At 42.6% G+C, this 18,912-nt stretch overlaps 2 protein-coding genes across 4 annotated transcripts in view; one reads left to right on the forward strand and one right to left on the reverse strand.

Moving 5' to 3' along the window:
- The first annotated feature begins 2,140 nt into the window (after nucleotides 1-2,140).
- Nucleotides 2,141-7,428, forward strand: spcs3 (signal peptidase complex subunit 3). Its single transcript, XM_041984291.1, has 5 exons — nucleotides 2,141-2,342; nucleotides 3,021-3,094; nucleotides 3,392-3,468; nucleotides 5,827-5,942; nucleotides 7,221-7,428. Exons 1-5 carry the CDS (start codon nucleotides 2,200-2,202, stop codon nucleotides 7,351-7,353), a joined length of 543 nt encoding a protein of 180 aa, XP_041840225.1. The 5' UTR covers nucleotides 2,141-2,199; the 3' UTR covers nucleotides 7,354-7,428.
- A 1,668-nt stretch (nucleotides 7,429-9,096) lies between these two features.
- Nucleotides 9,097-18,912, reverse strand: part of kdm2aa (lysine (K)-specific demethylase 2Aa) — a 34,911-nt gene continuing 25,095 nt past the window's right edge. For all 3 annotated transcript variants that reach the window (XM_041984287.1, XM_041984285.1, XM_041984286.1), the window contains 7 exons: nucleotides 17,287-17,907; nucleotides 14,282-14,447; nucleotides 13,893-14,129; nucleotides 13,642-13,805; nucleotides 11,821-11,967; nucleotides 11,513-11,731; nucleotides 9,097-10,004 (listed from right to left, as the gene is read on the reverse strand). In XM_041984287.1, the coding sequence (XP_041840221.1) occupies nucleotides 9,823-10,004; nucleotides 11,513-11,731; nucleotides 11,821-11,967; nucleotides 13,642-13,805; nucleotides 13,893-14,129; nucleotides 14,282-14,447; nucleotides 17,287-17,907 (1,736 nt within the window). In that variant the 3' untranslated portion in view covers nucleotides 9,097-9,822. The remainder of the gene's footprint in view (nucleotides 10,005-11,512; nucleotides 11,732-11,820; nucleotides 11,968-13,641; nucleotides 13,806-13,892; nucleotides 14,130-14,281; nucleotides 14,448-17,286; nucleotides 17,908-18,912) is intronic.

The following is an 18,912-nucleotide window of genomic DNA, read 5'->3' on the forward strand; positions in this document are numbered from 1 at the left end:
AACCCGTTTGCTGAATCACACAGATTTTTTTTTTTTAAACAAAATGATGATGCTGTGACTTCTTGTGGTTCTGCCATCTCAGTCTTACCTGTTTGCAGGTTTGTATTTCAGTGCTGGCTACACACACATGCAGACCTCTGTGACCACGTTGATCATGTGTGTGCAGTTCATTAACAAATCGTTCTGTCTTTGTGAAACTGACCGATACAGTAGCACAGTTGGGTCTGGACCATAATGCAGCCCTGCATGGTTTCTAAATAACTGGACCTCAAAACAGGAAGAGCAGATTTACTTAAATCCTACACCAGCATCACTGAACCCTCAAACAATGTTTATTTCTGTGTTTCCTGCGAGCAGTGATCCTGATTCTCTGTAGAATAATTTATATGAAAATATGAAGAGCGTAAATCTTGAAGGATTTTCATAAGAGCTGGTCTGAAGTGGTCCAGATAAAAAATAAATTATAAATTTAAACTTATTAGCATTTTCACAAATAGAATAAAGTTTTTATGAATGTATTGTGTTGACTGATCTTCATGCTGTGTAAAATAATTCTGTCTAGAATTGAATATATTAAGTTTTGTAGTTTTTGAAGAAGAATTGTTTAACCTGATCAAGGTCCCCCAAAAATCAGAATCTAAATATCTTTGGATTTATTACATGAGGAAAAGAAAGATGCCCAATTATGTTCATTTATTTCAATAAAGTCACTAAAAGGACAAGTGACCACTTCCTTTTGTTTAATTTATTTTATTACCCAGCTTCCCTGGATAGGCTGGGTGGCATTTAATCTCCAGCTCGGGTCCTCTACCAGGGTCCTGGGAGCTTGAGGGTCCTCCAGTATCTTAGCTGTTCCTAGGACTGCAATCTTCTGTCTGTCTGATGGTTCTTTAGTTATCTGTTGGAGCCACTTCTCCAGTGTGGGGGACACGGCTCCCAGAGCTCCGATGACTAGTTTTACAAATGATAAATTTCTTTTCCAGAGCTTCAGAAGTTAAATATAGATAAATGTGAAACTTTAACTTTTTGTGATCATCCACTGCAGCCATTATACAACATAAAGGTGAAAAAGGAGGTCAAATATTTGGGAATTCTAATTTCTAAAGATAAAGTAGCGTCTGAGAATAGGAATATTCTGAATAAAATAGAAAATTGTTAATCTAGTTTAACCAGAAACATCACTGCTTGTGATGCTGCTGCTTGTGCACAAAGATTGTCCCTGAGCTGAGAGCTCCATACATACAGTTCAAGCTTCTTAATGAGATCTATTTCACTAATGATTATATTAAACTGATTTCAAATGAGATGTTAATGGCTGTGCATTTTGTGACAAATATTCTGAAGATTTAGATAATTTATTTTTCAATTGTGATTTTATCAGTTTTTTTTTCTTTCTTTTTTTAAGGATACAGTATGTGGACCTGGCTGCAGTCCAGGGAAATTGACCTGGCTACTTTGACACTACTACTTTTATCTGTAACAGAAAATGGGATTTTCTGGATAATAATTTAATTTTATTGGTAATTTTTTCCCCACAAATGTAGATTTTTCAAACTTATACCAAATTCATTTATTTGGGAAAAAAAATAACTGACTTTATTTGCTACGTCTGTAAAGTTAGTGGAGAACGAGTCAGCCTGTTCTCACTGCTGGAGTCTAAATGTCGCCTATGTCCCCATGTATATTTATGAATGCATACTTTTTAGTTGGTTTATTTTTATGTTTTTTTGGTTAAGACAAATATAAATGTCCTTTGTATACTACAAATCAGTTTAATCTGTGCACTTTTTGCTTCAACTGTGACGATTTTGTGCCGTTGTTTTGTCTGTACGCATGTTCAATAAATCTCACGTTATTTAAAAAAAAGAATTTCCTGTTTTGTTTTGTTTTTTTTTTAGTTAGCGGAAATACGTCAGTGAATAGACCGAAAGTGTAGTCACATAAAGCAAACATGTCTCCAGGACGATGTTACATCAGGATGCTGGAAACAGACAGAAAACAAGAAAAATACACTGATTAACAATATTCTGCCGTCGAATACAAACATTTATTCGGTAAAACTGGTCTGTGCTCTTTAATTAGCTGAATTGTCATTATCGTGTAGTTTATTTTGAAAATCTTAAACCGGAATTCCATGGTTTTCCGTTTCCGCCTTCTTTGGCTGACTGTCGTTAAAGCGGTACCAAACACGGTTTAAAGATGAACACGGTTCTGTCCAGAGCTAACTCTCTGTTCGCCTTTTCTCTGAGCGTCATGGCGGCTCTGACGTTCGGCTGCTTCATCACCACCGCCTTCAAAGACAGAAGAGTCCAGGTGGACATCCGCGTTTCCAAAGTTATGCTGTAAGAACGTCCTCCGTGACAGCTGCTAGTTCTGTTAGCCAGGTGTTTCTCTGCAGCCAGCTTGCTTTCACAGGTGTTCTGCTTCATGGAGCTTTACTAGAACATAGCGGAGGCCGAACAGCTCGGAGACAGATCTGAGTATTTTGCATTTTACATGAACATCATGTCGCTGCAGCTTCTGCGGTGGCTTCCGTTTCTCGGAGCTGAACAGGAAGAAGACTCCACCAGAGCCAGACCATCGTCTGGGCGGCAATAAAGCAACTGGGAAGCCTTTTCATACAGATATCCTAAACATGGACGTATTCATTCGTCAGTTAAAGTTGTTGTTCCTCAGTCATGTCAGTGATTCCTCTGTGTGACCTGAGTGGGATAAAATGAAGAATTAAATAGCTACAAAATGATTACAGTGGACTATGTAAGAATTATAATTATAAAGCCGAATTACATTTTTAAAATTACATAATTGGATTTTATAGGAGAACCTCAGGTTGACTCAGCATGGAATAACCCAAATATCTACATATCTGAATCTTTAAGGTTATTTCTGAATCTCAGCAGGTTCTTTGTTCTGTGGAGAAACTTGTGTGTGTTTTCCTGTTATTTTCCAGCACATTTCTGTTATCAGCTCGCCTGTGTCCTCCAGCTTGTTCAGCCTTTTCTCTTCCATCTCTTTACCAGGAAGAACGTAGATGACTTCACCGGACCCAGAGAACGGAGCGATCTAGGTTTCATCACCTTTGACGTCTCAGCTGATATCCTTCACAGCAATGTGTATGTTTATGAAGGAGAAACAGGATAACACTGATCTTCTCAGTTTAGTCAGTGTCCTCCATCTTGCTGCGGATGGTGGGAGGATCTGCTTTAATATCGTGACTCTGTGGGACGTCCTGCACTCAGGCTGTTCTCTGTGAGGGGAAACGTTTGTGGTTTTTATTGTTTCCAAACTGAAGATGTTTATTTTAAAGTCTTTATTCATGAAGTTTGTGTGACAAAGACCAAACTACACAGTCTGGTGGCGTTAAACTCATATTGTTCTTTAACTTTCACACATCTGCAGCCCATTTTTGACTGGAACGTCAAACAGCTGTTTCTCTACCTGTCTGCAGAGTACGCCACCAAGAGCAATGTAAGTCCTTCCAGCTGGCTTTGCATGTGTGGGGCAGAAAAGCAGATTATGTACAGTCATTTCATCTATAGTGTTTTCTGCATTTAAATATTTTAGTGTAACAATGATAGTGAACGTTTATTTTTGACCTTGTCTTCCCTCAACATTTGGACTTTCTGTTAGTAAGTTGTAAAATTATGCTGGGATAGGGAGAGTAGTTCTGTTACTTGGATCTTTATATTTGTTAGTGTAACAAGTACAGACACAAAACTAATCTACAAGTATAGAATTATTCTGCAAGTCAGAAAATACAAAACACATTTTATACATCTGCTGAAAAACCAGATTTCTCTGAACCCTAACCAATCACAGAGGGAGCTGACCAAGGCCAGCACAACCACCACAGCTCCTTAAACGTTGGTCAGTTTATGGATAAAACATTTAAATACAATTAGCTGATAGTAGAGACATTTTTTAATCTTCCATAAACTGACTCACCTTTACGGAGCGTTGCCCTGGTAACATGGTCACAGCGGTGCTTTTCCACATGGTAAAGTTTAGTTGTGGACACAGAATCATGGTCCTCACTCTCTATACCTAGTTATGGATTTGAGAAATATTTTTCTCCAGTAGACATGTAAAATGTGGGACAAATGTTTTGTACTTGTAAAGCTGGCTTGTATTATTTGACTTGCAGAAGACTTTTTATTTATACATGTTCTCGTTAGAGTTTCAAATATGGAGATAAAGGCTTCCACCAGGTACCAAGTGTCCAGGTCCACCACTGGCTGGAGCTGAAACATGTTGTCTCGATGTTCTTAAGTTCCTTCCTACCCGTCCAGACGTCCTACCTACGCCTTCTGCACACAGCATGAAAACGTCGTTTCTGTGTACACGAGCCCATAAATCCATGCTACCCTCAACTCCGTGTTTCAGAACAGCTTTACCTCCCTGTTGTGAAACGTCCATGATTCCGCAAAAAGGTCCTTCCAAAAGACATTAGCCTCTGGCTGAGGGAACCCCCCCCCAATGCAAACCCACAAACTACCATGAAATAAGTAAAGATAAATAACTTTTATATATCTTAGCCATACATATTTATTATTAATAATATAAGAAATAAAAACTTTTATTTTATTTTTGTATTTTCATAAAATTATACAATTTTTTTCAAATATTTGGATTTTTTCATTATTATATAATAAATGAATGAACACATTTGTTATTTGACACGGTTCAGGGATCCTACCTTCATCGATTTATTCACAGTTTGATTTTTAAACAACCATGATGTCACGATGATCTTTAAACTAAATGTTTCGTCGGCACAAAACTGCGAATTGTATGAAAAATATAAGCTGTATTCTTTTCTGATGGGGTAGCACAGATCTGCAGATATAATTTTAAATAAGATAAAAGATTATAAGAGAACTATAAGTTCAGCCTTCAGTAGGATATTCTGATATGGTATCATGTTTTGACAGAACACCGGCCAGTTGGAGAACAGAGATGTCATTGTCCAGGGACTACATGTTAGTCAGGGGTGGGGGACCTTGGTTCCCATCCTGCAAGTGCTAGACGTTGCTCCAACACACCTGATTCAAACGAGTCATTGTGCAGAACTTGATATGCTGCTGGATCCATTTAATTTGAATCAGGTGTGTTGGAGCAGGAAAACATTGAAAATCTGCATGACTGCAGCCTTCAAAGACCATGGTTCCCCACCAGAGATGTCGTTGGACCCTGTCATGCTGGTACCATTGCCCATTCTAGTCGGTGTGAATAAAATGGAGACCAGTGTGAAGTCCATGTCATACGTCTACCTGAACTATGACACTGTGAGACGCCTGTCACACGACATGGGTGTCAACAAATACATGACTTTTGGACACGTGTGGCGTCAGGGTTTAAGTTCACATTTTTGGGTCCAAAGTGGACCCACCGTGTCTGTGCTGATCACGCTGACTGGACACCACATTGTCATGTCCCATAACCCAGACAGGTCTTACTGGGAGTGGACACCTGGACCTGAGACCTGCATGTTCCATGTCAGGTCATTTTAACTCTGTTCCTGCTTGTTGGTTTATATTTTGGTTGAGTAGAGTTTAGCTTGTTGTTTCTACATTGGCTGGTTCTGATTGGATCAGCTGACAGGATGTTTAGTACTGCTGTGCTGGTAGACCTTCATCATCATCATCATCAGGTCAGCTGGAGTTCAGGGTGAAGCTGTAACATCTTTCTGCTCTAAATGCTGGTTTCTGATTTCCTGCAACGCATGAGTTTAACCGACCACAGAGTTTAATACATGTTTTTGTAGACGATTGTCCAGAGACTGAAAATGTGTGTGTGTGTTTGTGTGTGCATGGGTGTGTGTTTCAGGCTCTGAACCAGGTGGTGCTGTGGGATAAGATCGTTCTTCGAGGTGAAAACACCAAATTGATCCTCAGAGACATGAAGTCCAAATACTTCTTCTTCGACGACGGGAACGGACTCAGGTGATTTCAGAGCATCAAGCTAACTTCCTGCTCACTCGGTCTGAACAGAGCCAGAAGTGGAACTCCACGTCAGGCTCATCACCCAGCCAAGAGGAGCGGGTGTAATCAGGCCGCTGTGAGGACGGCAGCTGTTTACTGATTATGATTTTCGTGGTGTTCTGAGGACCAGAGACCATCAACCTTAAGATTTTGTTTCTTGGCCATATGCTGGGTTTACACCAGAAGACTTTTAAAAGATTTGCAAAAGACTAGAAAACTACCAGCTCACATCTAAAGACCAAGGTTTAGAGTTTTAAGTCTGAGCCTAGTCTCAGACTGAGATTTGACAAAGACTGTGATTCACTATTTACTAGACTACAACTAGATTCTTTCTGCATTTTTTGTGACATGTTGGACATTTAATATGGAACAGGGCTGATCTGCCCACAGCAAAGCAAGCAAGGGGAGAGTTTCCCTCCAGGAGAGACTTACACATCATCATCATCAAGTGTGGCTCTGCATCTCCACCAGGTGTTACACCGAATCATCAGAATCTGGAGGATGAATGAGTTTTTATTCTTCTCTCATTTGTTAGATCATTATACTGTAACACATAAATGATCCACGGCAGACATTTACGTCTTAATAACCGTCCACTCCTCTTTCTGGACGGTCCACCGACGACGTTTCATCACCGCTTCTTGTTCCTTTTTTTTTTTTTTTCTCTTTTTCGTCCGTTTTCCGGTGTTCTGTCAGGATTCCTGTTCCTGCTTTTGTCAGAGCTCATCTATTGGTTGTTGATCGTGTTTCGTCATGGAAACTTGCGATAATATCAAACTAGTTTGATAGTTGCAGACTCAAAACTAGGGAAAGACTGACGTTAAACAGTGCAGATTACCAGCTTAAACCTAACGGCTGAGATGACGGGAGCGCGCTGTGACTCCAGCAAAACTCCTAAGATTTCCTAAAGACTTCCGTTTTTAGTCTGCGACCGTGAAAATCGTTTGGTGTGAGCCCAGCATAACAAGACATCACTGAATCACACAGAACTGAATCAAACGTTGCTGAATCAGACAGATAAAAGAATCAAATATGAGGCTGAATCAGGTGGAGACGGTGACAGCAGTGATCAAACCGGAGGCTGAGAGTCGGTTTTGTTTCAGGGAGACGCCATGTCCGTGTTAGTACTGGGAACTGGAACACGACGTGAAGCGACTATCTTGTGGAGAATGTGACACGTAAAGATCGGCTGTAGTAAACTGAAGCTCACATTGACTGACTGTTCTGTCTCGTCTGCAGGGCCAATAATAACATCACCCTCACGCTGTCCTGGAACGTTGTTCCCAACGCTGGAATCCTCCCACTGGTAGCCGGAAGTGGACAAGTCAGCCTGCCTTTCCCAGGGACGTACGAGACCACCAAGAGCTATTAGAGAGCTGCAGCCTCGCTGTTCCTTACTGCTTCTTCTCGATGTAAATGTTGGTTTGTAATAAAAACAGACACTGAAGCCTGTTTGTGTGAAATGAATGAAACAAGCGATGGGAAATGTGAGCAGGAAAACATGGATCCCACCACTGTTGTGGAGGCAGTGTGGAGTTGATGGAGGGTCTGGGAATTAACCTGCTCACCTGGTCAGTGACGTAGCAGCTGAATCTTTCCTGTATTTTAAACAGAAATCAAAAGTCACTTTGCAGAGCTCAGTGTTGGATCCATCAGCTCCACAACGACCAGGTGGAAAATAACGTTTTACAGGTGCAGTGTGAAAGAAAAAATTATTAAAAACTGTTAAGATTTGTATCTAATTACTAAAACAGCTGTTTTTGTAACAACTGTGTTTTCTTTCTCTTCGAAAGAGCCATATATATTTACTTACTGAGAGTCTGCATACGTGACAGTTGCCATGTCTGTACCACCATTTTTACTACAGTGTCCCTGGACGAATGTGAAGAACCTGAGCTTTAAAACTGCAGAACCAGTTTTGTTTGGTAGTTGCTAGCGGACCGTTTGGGATAAGTAACGCCTTAAAAGGACCAGAAGACTGTACACATTTACACAGTGGTTAAATGGTTACCTGTGTTGTGGTCATCGATAGAGATGAAGTCGTGCTGGAAATCTGGAAGAATTTTGGACACAGGTGACTGCTGTCCATTCATAACGTGCTATGCCCATCTTCAGCACTAGATGTCAGTAATTCTTACAATCTAACTATAATAATCAGATTTTCACTGTACAAAAAAAAAAAAAAAGAAACACATCCTCCTCGTATGGTTTTATTCCCTTGTTGGATTTCTGTGTTTGGAAGATCTTAGATGGAGCAGAAGCTGGAGCTGCTTCACGTCAGCGGCCTGAACGCAGCAGTTCCACCCGAGTGTGAACAGGTGTCGGTTGTGCAGGAGGTCGTAAATGTGCCTGTTACAGAGCCGAACCACAGTGTTCTGAGCAGATTTCTGCCACCTTTAAGTCACTCAGTGAGTTTAGTTTACTTCAGTCTAGGTCAGGGGTGTCCAAAGTAGGGCCCGCGGGCTAAGTTTGGCCCACCAGCCTTTTACGTCTCAAAACTGTTTGAGTATGTCACTTGAAAGATTGACTCACACCTCCATGACATACCTTGTCAGTGAGCCAGGTGCAGCCTAACATCGACAGGCTCAGCTTCGTGTACTGGTGTTGCCACGTTGACATTTCACACAATATTTTAGTGCCTGCAGCTGTTGTTTGTTCTTTGTTATTTTACCATATTGATGTTGCTGCGCGTCATTTGCACTGATGGAAAAGAATGAATTTGCAACAATAATTAAAAGAACAAAGATTTATCTTTGTGTTTCACCCTTAAAAATAAAATGGCTGTTTGCTCCACAGCTCACGTACATTTTCACTTTGGCCTTTGGAGGCAAAAAGTTTGGGCACCCCTGGTCCAGGTGGACCACGTCTCTGCAGCAGCTTCTCTCTGATTGGCCAAATCGGTTTTACCTGAAATCTGTTATTTTGTAATTAGATGCTTCAGTCATGTCTTTACTGAAATAAATGATAAATAGTCTAATAAGAGCTCAAAGGTTTTGGTCTTATATGTCTGAATGTTCACCAGGGTTGATTTTATGTGAAACCTTCAGATCCACAAGACTAATTTTTTTCTCCGTGTTTATGTTCTGGTTCAGCTTCTGAAGGAAAACTCCAGTTAAACCAGCTCAAACTGGTCTACCTTTAATAATCAATGAAAGTGAGAAATCCACCAATAGCAGAGCAAGATGTCGGTCCAGTTTGGTTTAGACCATGTCAGCATGTTCTGATAACATCTTCCTCTGGGAATCGAGAGAATAAACTCCGGCTGTCAGCTGGTTCCAGCTCTGCAGTCCTGCTTTCACCCGAGCATTGATGCCTCTTTGTGGGACATTTTCTGGAGAAACCCGGACAATCAAAACATCCAGGTGAGTCCAAGCAGCAGGTTAGATCAATGTGTCAGTTTATTCTGAAGAGAAAGCACCTCTGACAGCATTTCCACTGCATCCTGACCCTTTGTGTCATCATTTAACACACACACATTTATTAACGTTCAAATAAAATGCAGCTACATCAACAGCAAACACCTCCTCACTTCAGGTTCAGTAACGATAGAACAAAAAATGTCTTTTTTTATCTTTTTCATCTTATTTTCTTCCTCCCAGAAGATAAATATCTGATCTTCTTTTTGTAACACTGGACACACATGAATACAACCAAATCCAGTTTTTACTAACCAGCCACATCTGGACAGATGAGTCTGATGTTCTGCAGTCTGAGGAAACATATCAGGGTTTTAATCCACTCAAGTTTATCAGATCAACAAACAGATGATCCGTGAGGTTTTTCGTCCAGACCGGCGCCTTCTGAAGCACCAGGTTACTATGGAGACTACCAGCTGCAGGAGTCAGTCGAGGCGCTGGATCAGCTTCTCCTCCATCATACAGAACAGGGCCACGTGGGACAGGTCCGAGATGAAGGCGTCACAGGCCCGTCTGCTCACACCTTTACAGCCTCTGAGGTCCAGCAGAGTCAGAGATGGCAGACGCTTCAGGTAGGACAGACAGCTGTCCGTCAGCTCGTTGCAGCCTGAACACACACATACCGACACACAGAATTAGAGCTTCAGTTTCCTGGTTCAACACTCAATATCCATGACAACACATTAGTAGAGGTGCAGCCATCTCCCCATCACTGAACCTGACTTGTAGCCTTTATATTTCAGACATTAATATTTTTACCATCTACTGACCCACACGGACCGCTCGGAGTTCCTCTGAACTCTAACGATGAAGGAATCCTGACACAGGCTCCAACAATGACTCTTTCTGAACCTAAACGACAGAAAACCCAGCAGATAGACCAGAAGTCTTGGCATGCATTCACACCAGGATAGCCAGCAGATTCAGTCTGATCAGGCAGGGAATGCTGGGAAATGTCAAATCTTCCTTTAGTTTGCTTTGGTTTCACACTGGACTTGCAGACCAAAGCTCTGGACACCATTGCTCAATTACAACTACTGTTCACTAGGGGGCGCTATCCCTGAAATGACCACTCACCAGGAGGAATAAAAGCAGCAAGAAGAAGAAAATCTGGCTCACTTTCCAGAACTGAAAACAAATCGTTCACTGAAAGTAAACAAAGTAGCAGCACCGAGTTTCTGCAGTCTGGTTTCTGTTGAGGGTGGAGCCTGACACAATGACATCACTTCCTGTGCAACACGACAATAAGAACAAACCAGGAACAGTTCCTTGTTTAAATATAGGCTGGATTTTTGGTTGTTTAAAGCCACATGTCAAGAAGAAGGAACACAAACTCCTGGATGTCCATTCTCCTTCTCCTTTGTTAGAATTCAGGGAAGATGTTGCGCTACTATAACATCACGTGTCTAACACATCTATCGCTATCCGGCTGATATGCAGCCTACGGTGTACGGGTACAGCAGACAGAGATCAAGACCCCGGACCTGCTGGTGGAAACGGGGCTTTTGGTCCACACCAGAGTTTAAATGTGCATTTATGCTGCTCCAAGCTAACCGTGCTATCTGTGGAAGTGGGCCAGGGTTCATTTAAAGTGGACCAAACAGCACCAATGTGAATATGTCCTAAAACACATTTTGGTGTTAGCAGCTCCACTCAGTCAGCAAGGCTCCTATTTGAATGTTCAGGTCTAACAGCTCAAACTGTGAGTCTAAAGGGTCTGTGGTCTGCTCTGTAGTCCCTACAGGACGTCACACCGGTTCAGCTGTCCGTGTTCAGGTGCTGTTAACGCGACTTTCTCTGACGTCGGCGTCGTTACAGTCTGTGGGTGAAGGAAGAGGTGGAGCTAATCATCCTGCTCTCACTTCCCAGGACTTTTCAAAAGGAACAAAGGATTTGTGTTGATGAATAACAGGTTTGTTCGGGTTTTAAATCAAACATCGCTTCACTCGTGTTTCTGAGAAAACGTCTGGCAGCTGCCGTCTTGCTGGCTGTTTGTTGCAGCCTGCTGCTGTACCTTCACTCACCCTGTTTCTCCTCCTCTGACTGCTGAGATACTACTGATCATAGGAAAAGCTTAGACATGAGGATTCAACAGTTCTGCGTTCAGACCCCCACCTGCCAGCGTGAGCTCCGTCAGGTTGTTGCGGGTGTGGGTCCCGCTGGCTGCCAGCAGGCCGACAGAGGAATCAGTGATGTCCTTGCAGTGAGCCAGGTCCAGCCTCTCCAGCTGGGGCATGTGGCGCTGCAGCAGCCTCAGAGTGGACTCGCAGACCTCCAGACCGGACAGGTGCAGCGTCACCATGTTCCTCAGCCTGCTGCGGGACGACTCAAGTCCTACAGAGACACGGATTCACACCATCTGAAGGACAACACCAAAACCCAGCTCCCAGAATACTTCACTGAGTTCAGAGTGTGGTACTGACCTGGCGGGCAGATGATCTCTTTAATCTGGGCGTCTTTCACTCCGTCACACCACCGCAGGTCCAGAAGCTTCAGCTGGGGCAGAGTGGGAGAGACCAGAGCTTCTAGACAGGACCAGGGAAGACCGGTCACCCTGAGCTCCCTCAGACCTGAAGACACAGACCAGTTTTTACCAGTTTCATTTCCAGCTAACAGAGTTTCCATGTGGGGGTTTTCTCCAGGTTCTCCAGCTTCCTACCAAAGTCCAAAAACATGTCAGGGTAACTAAACTGAACCTTCGAATGCGAATCTGATTGGATGTTTGTCTCTGACCTGTCCAGGTGAACCCAGATTCATCAGATACCCAAATCCATGACCCTGAACTGCATTAAGTGGGTACAAAGAATGAAAAGCTTACGTCACCGGTAGGCCTGTCGCGATAAGTAATAAGTCAATTAATTGCACTGTAAGAAAAAAGTTTGCCGGCCACGATAATTTTTATTAGCCCCCCCTTTACCATAGACTGTGCATGACAACAGGTTTCACTATGGAGTATTTCGACTGAACGCTCTGGTTTCTTGCGGCGTGATCTCTCTCATGTCATACGTGACAGCAGCACCTTGGTTCCCTCACTGCTCATGGATCAGTCTTACACGTAGCGATGAGGGGAGATATTTCAGCTTCACAAATTTTTACAAAATAAAACAAACAAAAAAACAAATGATGCACAGTATGATGCAAATGACACACACACACACACATATTATATATATATATATATATAATTTCTTTTATTTTTTAATACAGTGATACTAACTAGCAGTTCTGCCGGTTTTCCCTGTCTATACCTCATGTTTATTATTTTTATATATTTTTAAAGGGCACTTTTTTATACATAACAGACTTTTTTATCCATCATACTCATGTTTGGTTATGTTTGGTTTTCATTCATGCGGTAACCTCACAGGAGAAGCTCGACTGCTCTAATTATAACTTCATTCCACTGGAGCTGTCCAACAACAAAGCTCAGATTCAGGTGCGTTTCCACCTGCCTCTGTCTCAGACATTAGACACCTCAAGAATTTAAAACTAATGTTTAAGCAGCCATTTTACAAACTAATGGATGAAGTCCTGCGAGTCTTTAAACTGTCGGCTGCAACTCCACCATCATACTGAACATTGTGTCACATTTATGTCACCTGTGTGGATCCAAAAAGACAGATGTCCGAAAATACAGGATTAAATTATTAATTTAATACATCTTGTTTATGAAAATTAAATTTGGAAGTAAATTTATTTATTATAAGAACAAAAAAAGGTACTAAAAACTTGGATCTGATGGCAATGACAGTCTGAAACCAGCAAACAGTCCTGTGTGACAGAACAACACTGGGACTCTACTCACATGAAGCCCAAACTGTCCTTTATATCAACACCACGGTCGGCCAGAAGCACATCACCTGGAAAGGTTTCTGCAGAAGTCTACAATTTCATCTGACAAGACAAAATACTGTCAGATTTTCTGAATAAAACGAAGAAGAAAAAGACGACGGCCTCTACTGAACTGCTGTAAACACAACGATTTCTACCCCAACATGGTGGATCAGTCCCACAGCATGTGCATATTCTCTCTCTCTCTCTAAAAAAAATAATAAAAGGATGATACGACACAACTGAATGTTTGATGAGAAGGTGTGAAATCAGCTCAGACTCCCTGCAGCTCAGCTGAAACATCAGACCAGTCTGGAGGAGATTATGCTGCCATCTGCAGTATATTTACTGTTAATCTCAGCTCATGTTAGGAGCCGATGAGCTGCTGATTACATCGGTTATAACCTCTGTACCTGGAAGTCTGGTGAGCAGGCAGTTGAGCTGTCTCCTGGCCAGGGGCGTCCAGGACAGGTCCAGGGAGGACGGCTGGCGTTTGATGATTCCTGCCAGGGCCTGGTTACTGAGCGGGCTGCAGCGACTCACATCGATGTGACTCCACAGACGTTTATCGCAGCTCCTGCAGACAGAGAGGCAGCAGCAGTGGTAGGTCAGAGCGTCGGTGGGTTAAATGCTGCAAACACATAGCTCAGAGTGTGGAACGTACCACCTGTACCAGGCCTTACAGACGGTCATGCAGGCCAGCAGCTCTGCCCTGTTCAGGTATCTGAACACAGACACCCAAACCTCCTTCTCCCCTCCTCTGTCACCACCCACATCCTTAAAGGATGGCAGAGCCAGCAGGGAGGAGGACGCAGGCGGAGCAGCAGCCTCCTCATCTCCTGAAGAAGATGCAGAGTGAGTCCTGGTTCCTCTGTCGCTGTGGCTACCGCGAAGACGAGGCCTGCAACATGGTACACAAGGGTCACGTGGTGTTCATGATGTTACACCCAGAGCCGGATCTTCAGGCTGCTAACCAGTCTCTCCAGGATCTCCGATCTAGAGAAATAAACAATCTGTTGTGGACATGATTCATAATCCACAGTGAGCCTGTACCTGCCCGGTCCTCTAGGAGCAAGACTGTCAGCTGTGGAGTCGGAGGTTCTGAGCCGTGAAGGTCTGGACAGAGCTGCCTTTCTCTGGATGAAGCCCTGCTGACCCCCACCTCCACCTCCAGCTGCCCTGGGGCCCATGGCTGCTTCCAGTTTAGGAACGATGGAACCTGAACAGAGAGCACAGAGTCCAACTCACTTCAATCACAAACACCTAAATGTATTTATTTTTTTACAATTATATAAAAAACAAATAAATGCTGTAAAAACTAAGGAAGAAAAAAAAAAACAAAAAAAAAGACTGGAATAAAATACAATAATAATAATAATAATAATAATATTTAAAAAAAAGGTCAAAGGTGGGCTGTAGCAAATTTGTGACAACAGGCATCAAGGGGTTAATGTGGTAACCATAGACTGAATATCAATTAACATGCAGGTCAGCAGCATAGACTGTATATAAAAGATGGGGGGAGCCTCCGTGACGTCACCCGTAGGTTTCTGAAGAGCAGAACTGAAGCTCGTTGGGCATTCCCACGCGTCATGCCTGTCATCATTCCCAGAAAATCCAAAAATGGGTAAAGAGGTGGAGCTGAGAGGGGGACTGTGGAGGTGAGGGTGGATGATTGACACCCATCAAACTCCGAGCTGCCTGTAGCTAAGAGCTAACTCGGAGCTAACGGTAGCTAAGCAGCTAACGGAGGTAGGCGGGCTAAAGCTAAGGCATGCTGTTAGCCGGCTAAAAACCGCATTTTTGCTGCACTCTCCCTTCTTGCCACGTATATTGAGTATCTGTCAATCAAAAGGACACGCCCATGATTATGCTGCATTTCAAGATTAAACAACATCCAAACGGATGAGTTAAAAAAAAAATCCCCCCCACAGTTTTCATGAAGGTAAACTTGACCTGTTAATCCTAAAATGTTTTTTGTACCAGGCTTTAAAAATGTTTATTTCTGCTGTGAAGTTTTAACATGGGAGTCTATGGGGATTTGCTCTGTTTTGGAGCCACCCCCTAGTGGATGAGGGGTGAACTGCAATTTTTTGCACTTCCGCATAAGCTTCACTTTTTACCACTGCAGGTTGCCGCTTGGTTGTATCCCAGAAATGATTATTTTCTCAGTTAACTGGTTGTTTGTAAATATAATGTGACTGTTGTTGCTGTGTGTCACTACATGTGACTGTATGGGAGGTGTTTGCATGATTGCTATGATGACTGTGTCTTCTCTCTTCTCAAGACTCAGATTTCAGTTGATTTCAGGCTTGGAGCACCTCTCAAACAACCAGTCACAGTTTAAAAACAGTACCTTGTGTTAAAACAATTCTTAAACCATGAGCAGCAGAAGGACCTGCTGGACACAAGGACGGCATTTTTCTTATACGAAGTTCTTCTGGCCCCTCACCTCCTGACTTGAGAAAAGCTGAGCTGAAAGTTAATGGAAATTAATAGAGCCAATGCTGGGTGTGCTCTGCACTCAGAGGAGATTTGAAGGAAATTGTGGAGAAAAATGCCTACGTTTTTTTTATTTTTGTTATGTAAATGTATGTGTGAAAGAAGTTTGTTTAAGAAATCTTCTGAATAATTTTGGCTGCTCCATGGCAATTTGTTCAAATTTCATAAAACCTAAACTATGATTGTGTTACAGTCGTAAAAGATATTAAAATGCCCTTTCAGATAGTAAAAGTTTTATCTGTTGTTATCCGTTTAAACTTCTAATGAAGTATCTATGAGAAAGTAAGCCTGAATTATAGGGCTCCAAAGTGTTCTTGGATTTTCACTCCTTTCAACATAATCCTAATTGTTTCTATGGGAGAAATGTTGCAGTTTTTCACAACTTTCATAAACACCGTACGTTTTATCACTACGGCATTGTCACAGCAAACTTCTCTCAATAAAGCTGAATATTGAATGTTGTATTTTTTGCTTGTATTTTTTAACAAACTTATAGTTATATGCAGAAAACTGTTACGGAAACAGAAGAAGGGGAATAATAAGCTAATTAAGGATGAGAGAGTGCACGTTAGTGATGCGCGGGCCGCCTCCTAACCCGCGGGTCCCGCGGGTTACCCGCGGGTCGGGTTGGGGCGGGTCAAAGAATTTTCGCTTCACTTCGGGGCGGGTTGGTGTGGTTTACTATTCTGAAATATTTAGTTCTATCTATTAATTTTATTTTTTGTCAAACTGAAAGTAAAGACCTTAATCAGTGTCTACATTTTGTTACTATAATATGTAAGACAAAATATTTATCAGTTATTTAAACACAGGTCACGTTTTGTAACGTAATGTCCACGTAGGCGCGTAGTAGGCTACGCAGGCTACGTGCAGAAAGCGCCAAGCAGACAAGCAACAAAAGATGGAAGAAGAAGTGTTGAATAACATTCGTTCGGGAGTTTACGTCCTTAAAAAGAAGAAAGAGGGTCAAATGGCTAAATCACAGGTTTGGGACAGGTTCAACGAGGTAATCAGTGCAGACAACAACAGCAGCATTGGCTATGAGCTTTATAACAGTAAAACGCTTAAACGCTTTATTTGCCTATTTATGTTTATAGGCTTAACGTTCAAATGAAAATACATTTTGTGTTGCCAGTTTCCAGTGCCAATTTAGGAGACCATATGCACCTTTCTCAGACTAAATAAAAGCATTCGTCAATATCATAACATGTGTTTTAATGGGGCGGGTCGGGTCGGGTTAAAAAAATAGAAACGGAGGTGCGGGGCGGTTTGGTGCGGTCCAATTTTTTTAAAAGAGCGGGACCCGCGGGTCGGGTTTTTTTCCTAGTGCACGTGTAGTAGTGGCACACATAATGATCAGTCTTTGTACTTATAGGCTTTTATAGATGGACTTAAACCTTGTTACCATGGTAACCTACATCCATTTAGCAGGAACAGAGTTAATGTTTTGTGTGTCTCATATCTAAATGTATGAATCTGTGATGTGTTAACAGCTGCAGAGGTAGGGTATCCTGGTGTGTGCAGTCCTGACAGTTGATGAGTGTTACCATGGTTACCTGAGTGCCTCTGGGCCTTGTGTGGCTGTTGCAGAGTGACTGTCAGGTAGGAGCCACTCAGCAGGTCGTCGCTCAGGTCAGATACCAGGAGGACGGGGGGTTCTGGGTCTGAATCCCAGCGTCCTTCCTCCTCCGTTTCCTCCTCATCCTGCTTCTCCTCTTCATCCTCTGCTGCATCCATGTCCCCCTCATCAGGGTCATACTCCTGCTCCTCGCTGTCATCTTCATCGTCATCATAGTCAGCCCTGCGTCTCCTCCTGTGTCTACGATGGAGTCGTTCTTTCTCTCCTTCACTGTCGCAATCCTCTTCCTCTTCATCATCATCATCTTCATCATCGTCTTCATCATCTTCGTCATCATCATCCGACTCGTCGGATTCGTCTCCTCGGCGCTGCATCCTGGAACCCCCGCGCAGCCTCACGCCCCGTCCTCTCCGCCCCGCCTCCCTCATGCCCATCCCTCTCTTCAGCCTGAGGACGGAGGCGGAGCCGTGACCCACCAGGCCTCCTCTGCTCCCTCTGTGGGAGGAGCCTCCTCTTAGCAGACCCCTCCTGCTGGCTCCAAAGGCCCTTCTGGAAGAATGGCCCCCTCGTGGATGGACCATCTTCCTCCTGTGAGACGCTGCAGAGATCAGCACAAAATACAAACAGATATTTAACCAGTTTGACGTTAATGAGACTCTGAAAAGATGCCATCAACCCTTAAAACTCCAGTTATGAATTTATTTTAGCGCCTCCAAATACTATTGCTTGTATTGTCAACCATTTCTCAGGAACGGTAAATACGGTTTTGATGTTTTTTTAAATGTAAATATTTTTTCTCCTGAAAGTCCAGACTTGGCAGAGCTTGGTTACTGTTGATCTGTGTTTTTTCTACAAGGTACAGTTAGTCATAAATTCTGTTTTATTGTTCTGGTTGGCCTTTAACTTGCTATATTAGGGCTGTGCACAACTAATCAACTAATCGATTAGTCGAAACAGCGCACAAAGGTGATGGCTTTTTTTTTTTTTTAAAGTGGACGTTTAAGTCTACGTTTGGTTTGGAGTTATATCTGTTTACATCGCTTGTTAAACGAACAGCGTGGCGCCTTTCAGCATGGTGGAGCTGGAGAGGACGAACGCACAGCGTAAGGAGGGGGAACGTTGGAGCAGAGGAAGTCGCTGTGAGAAACTTCCTGTTTCGCTGTGAATGTTTTGCTACCAGCTTTAGCAATAATAGCAGTATCTGGTACTTCAGTTGTTGTTGTGATACGTTTGTAATATGTTTTTTTTGGTTCGGTTATTATTTAGAGACTCTTGATTACTGTAAGCTGTTTTTCTGTAAAAGCCGTAGGAAATTTGCTGGTGTGTTTCTGTACAGGTGTAGCAGCTTGTTGTCTGGTGATGGTGTGGATTGAAGGGTCGTTGCCTTTTATCTGTGGTGTTTTTCTCTTCTTTTTCTTCTTTCTGCTTTCCCTTTTGCTGTCCTCCTTCTTTTTCTGTCCCCTCCGGTCAGGTCCAGCAAGATTACATAGATTCCATAATTAAATTTAACAGTAAATAAAAAAATAAATAAATCAGATTATCAAGAGGAGCCTTATACCCATAAGCCTCCCCTTGGCAAAGCAAATTTCTTCAGCACAACACA

The sequence above is a fragment of the Melanotaenia boesemani genome, chromosome 4, assembly GCF_017639745.1.
Source record: "Melanotaenia boesemani isolate fMelBoe1 chromosome 4, fMelBoe1.pri, whole genome shotgun sequence".
Lineage (NCBI taxonomy): Eukaryota > Metazoa > Chordata > Actinopteri > Atheriniformes > Melanotaeniidae > Melanotaenia > Melanotaenia boesemani.

Coding starts and splice junctions, on each gene's coding strand:
- spcs3 (XM_041984291.1), top strand. CDS start 2,200: ATGAACACGGTTCTGTCCAGAGCTAACTCTCTGTTCGCCTTTTCTCTG. Junction 2,343..3,020: donor CGCGTTTCCAAAGTTATGCT/GTAAGAACGTCC, acceptor TCTCTTTACCAG/GAAGAACGTAGATGACTTCA. Junction 3,469..5,826: donor AGTACGCCACCAAGAGCAAT/GTAAGTCCTTCC, acceptor TGTGTGTTTCAG/GCTCTGAACCAGGTGGTGCT.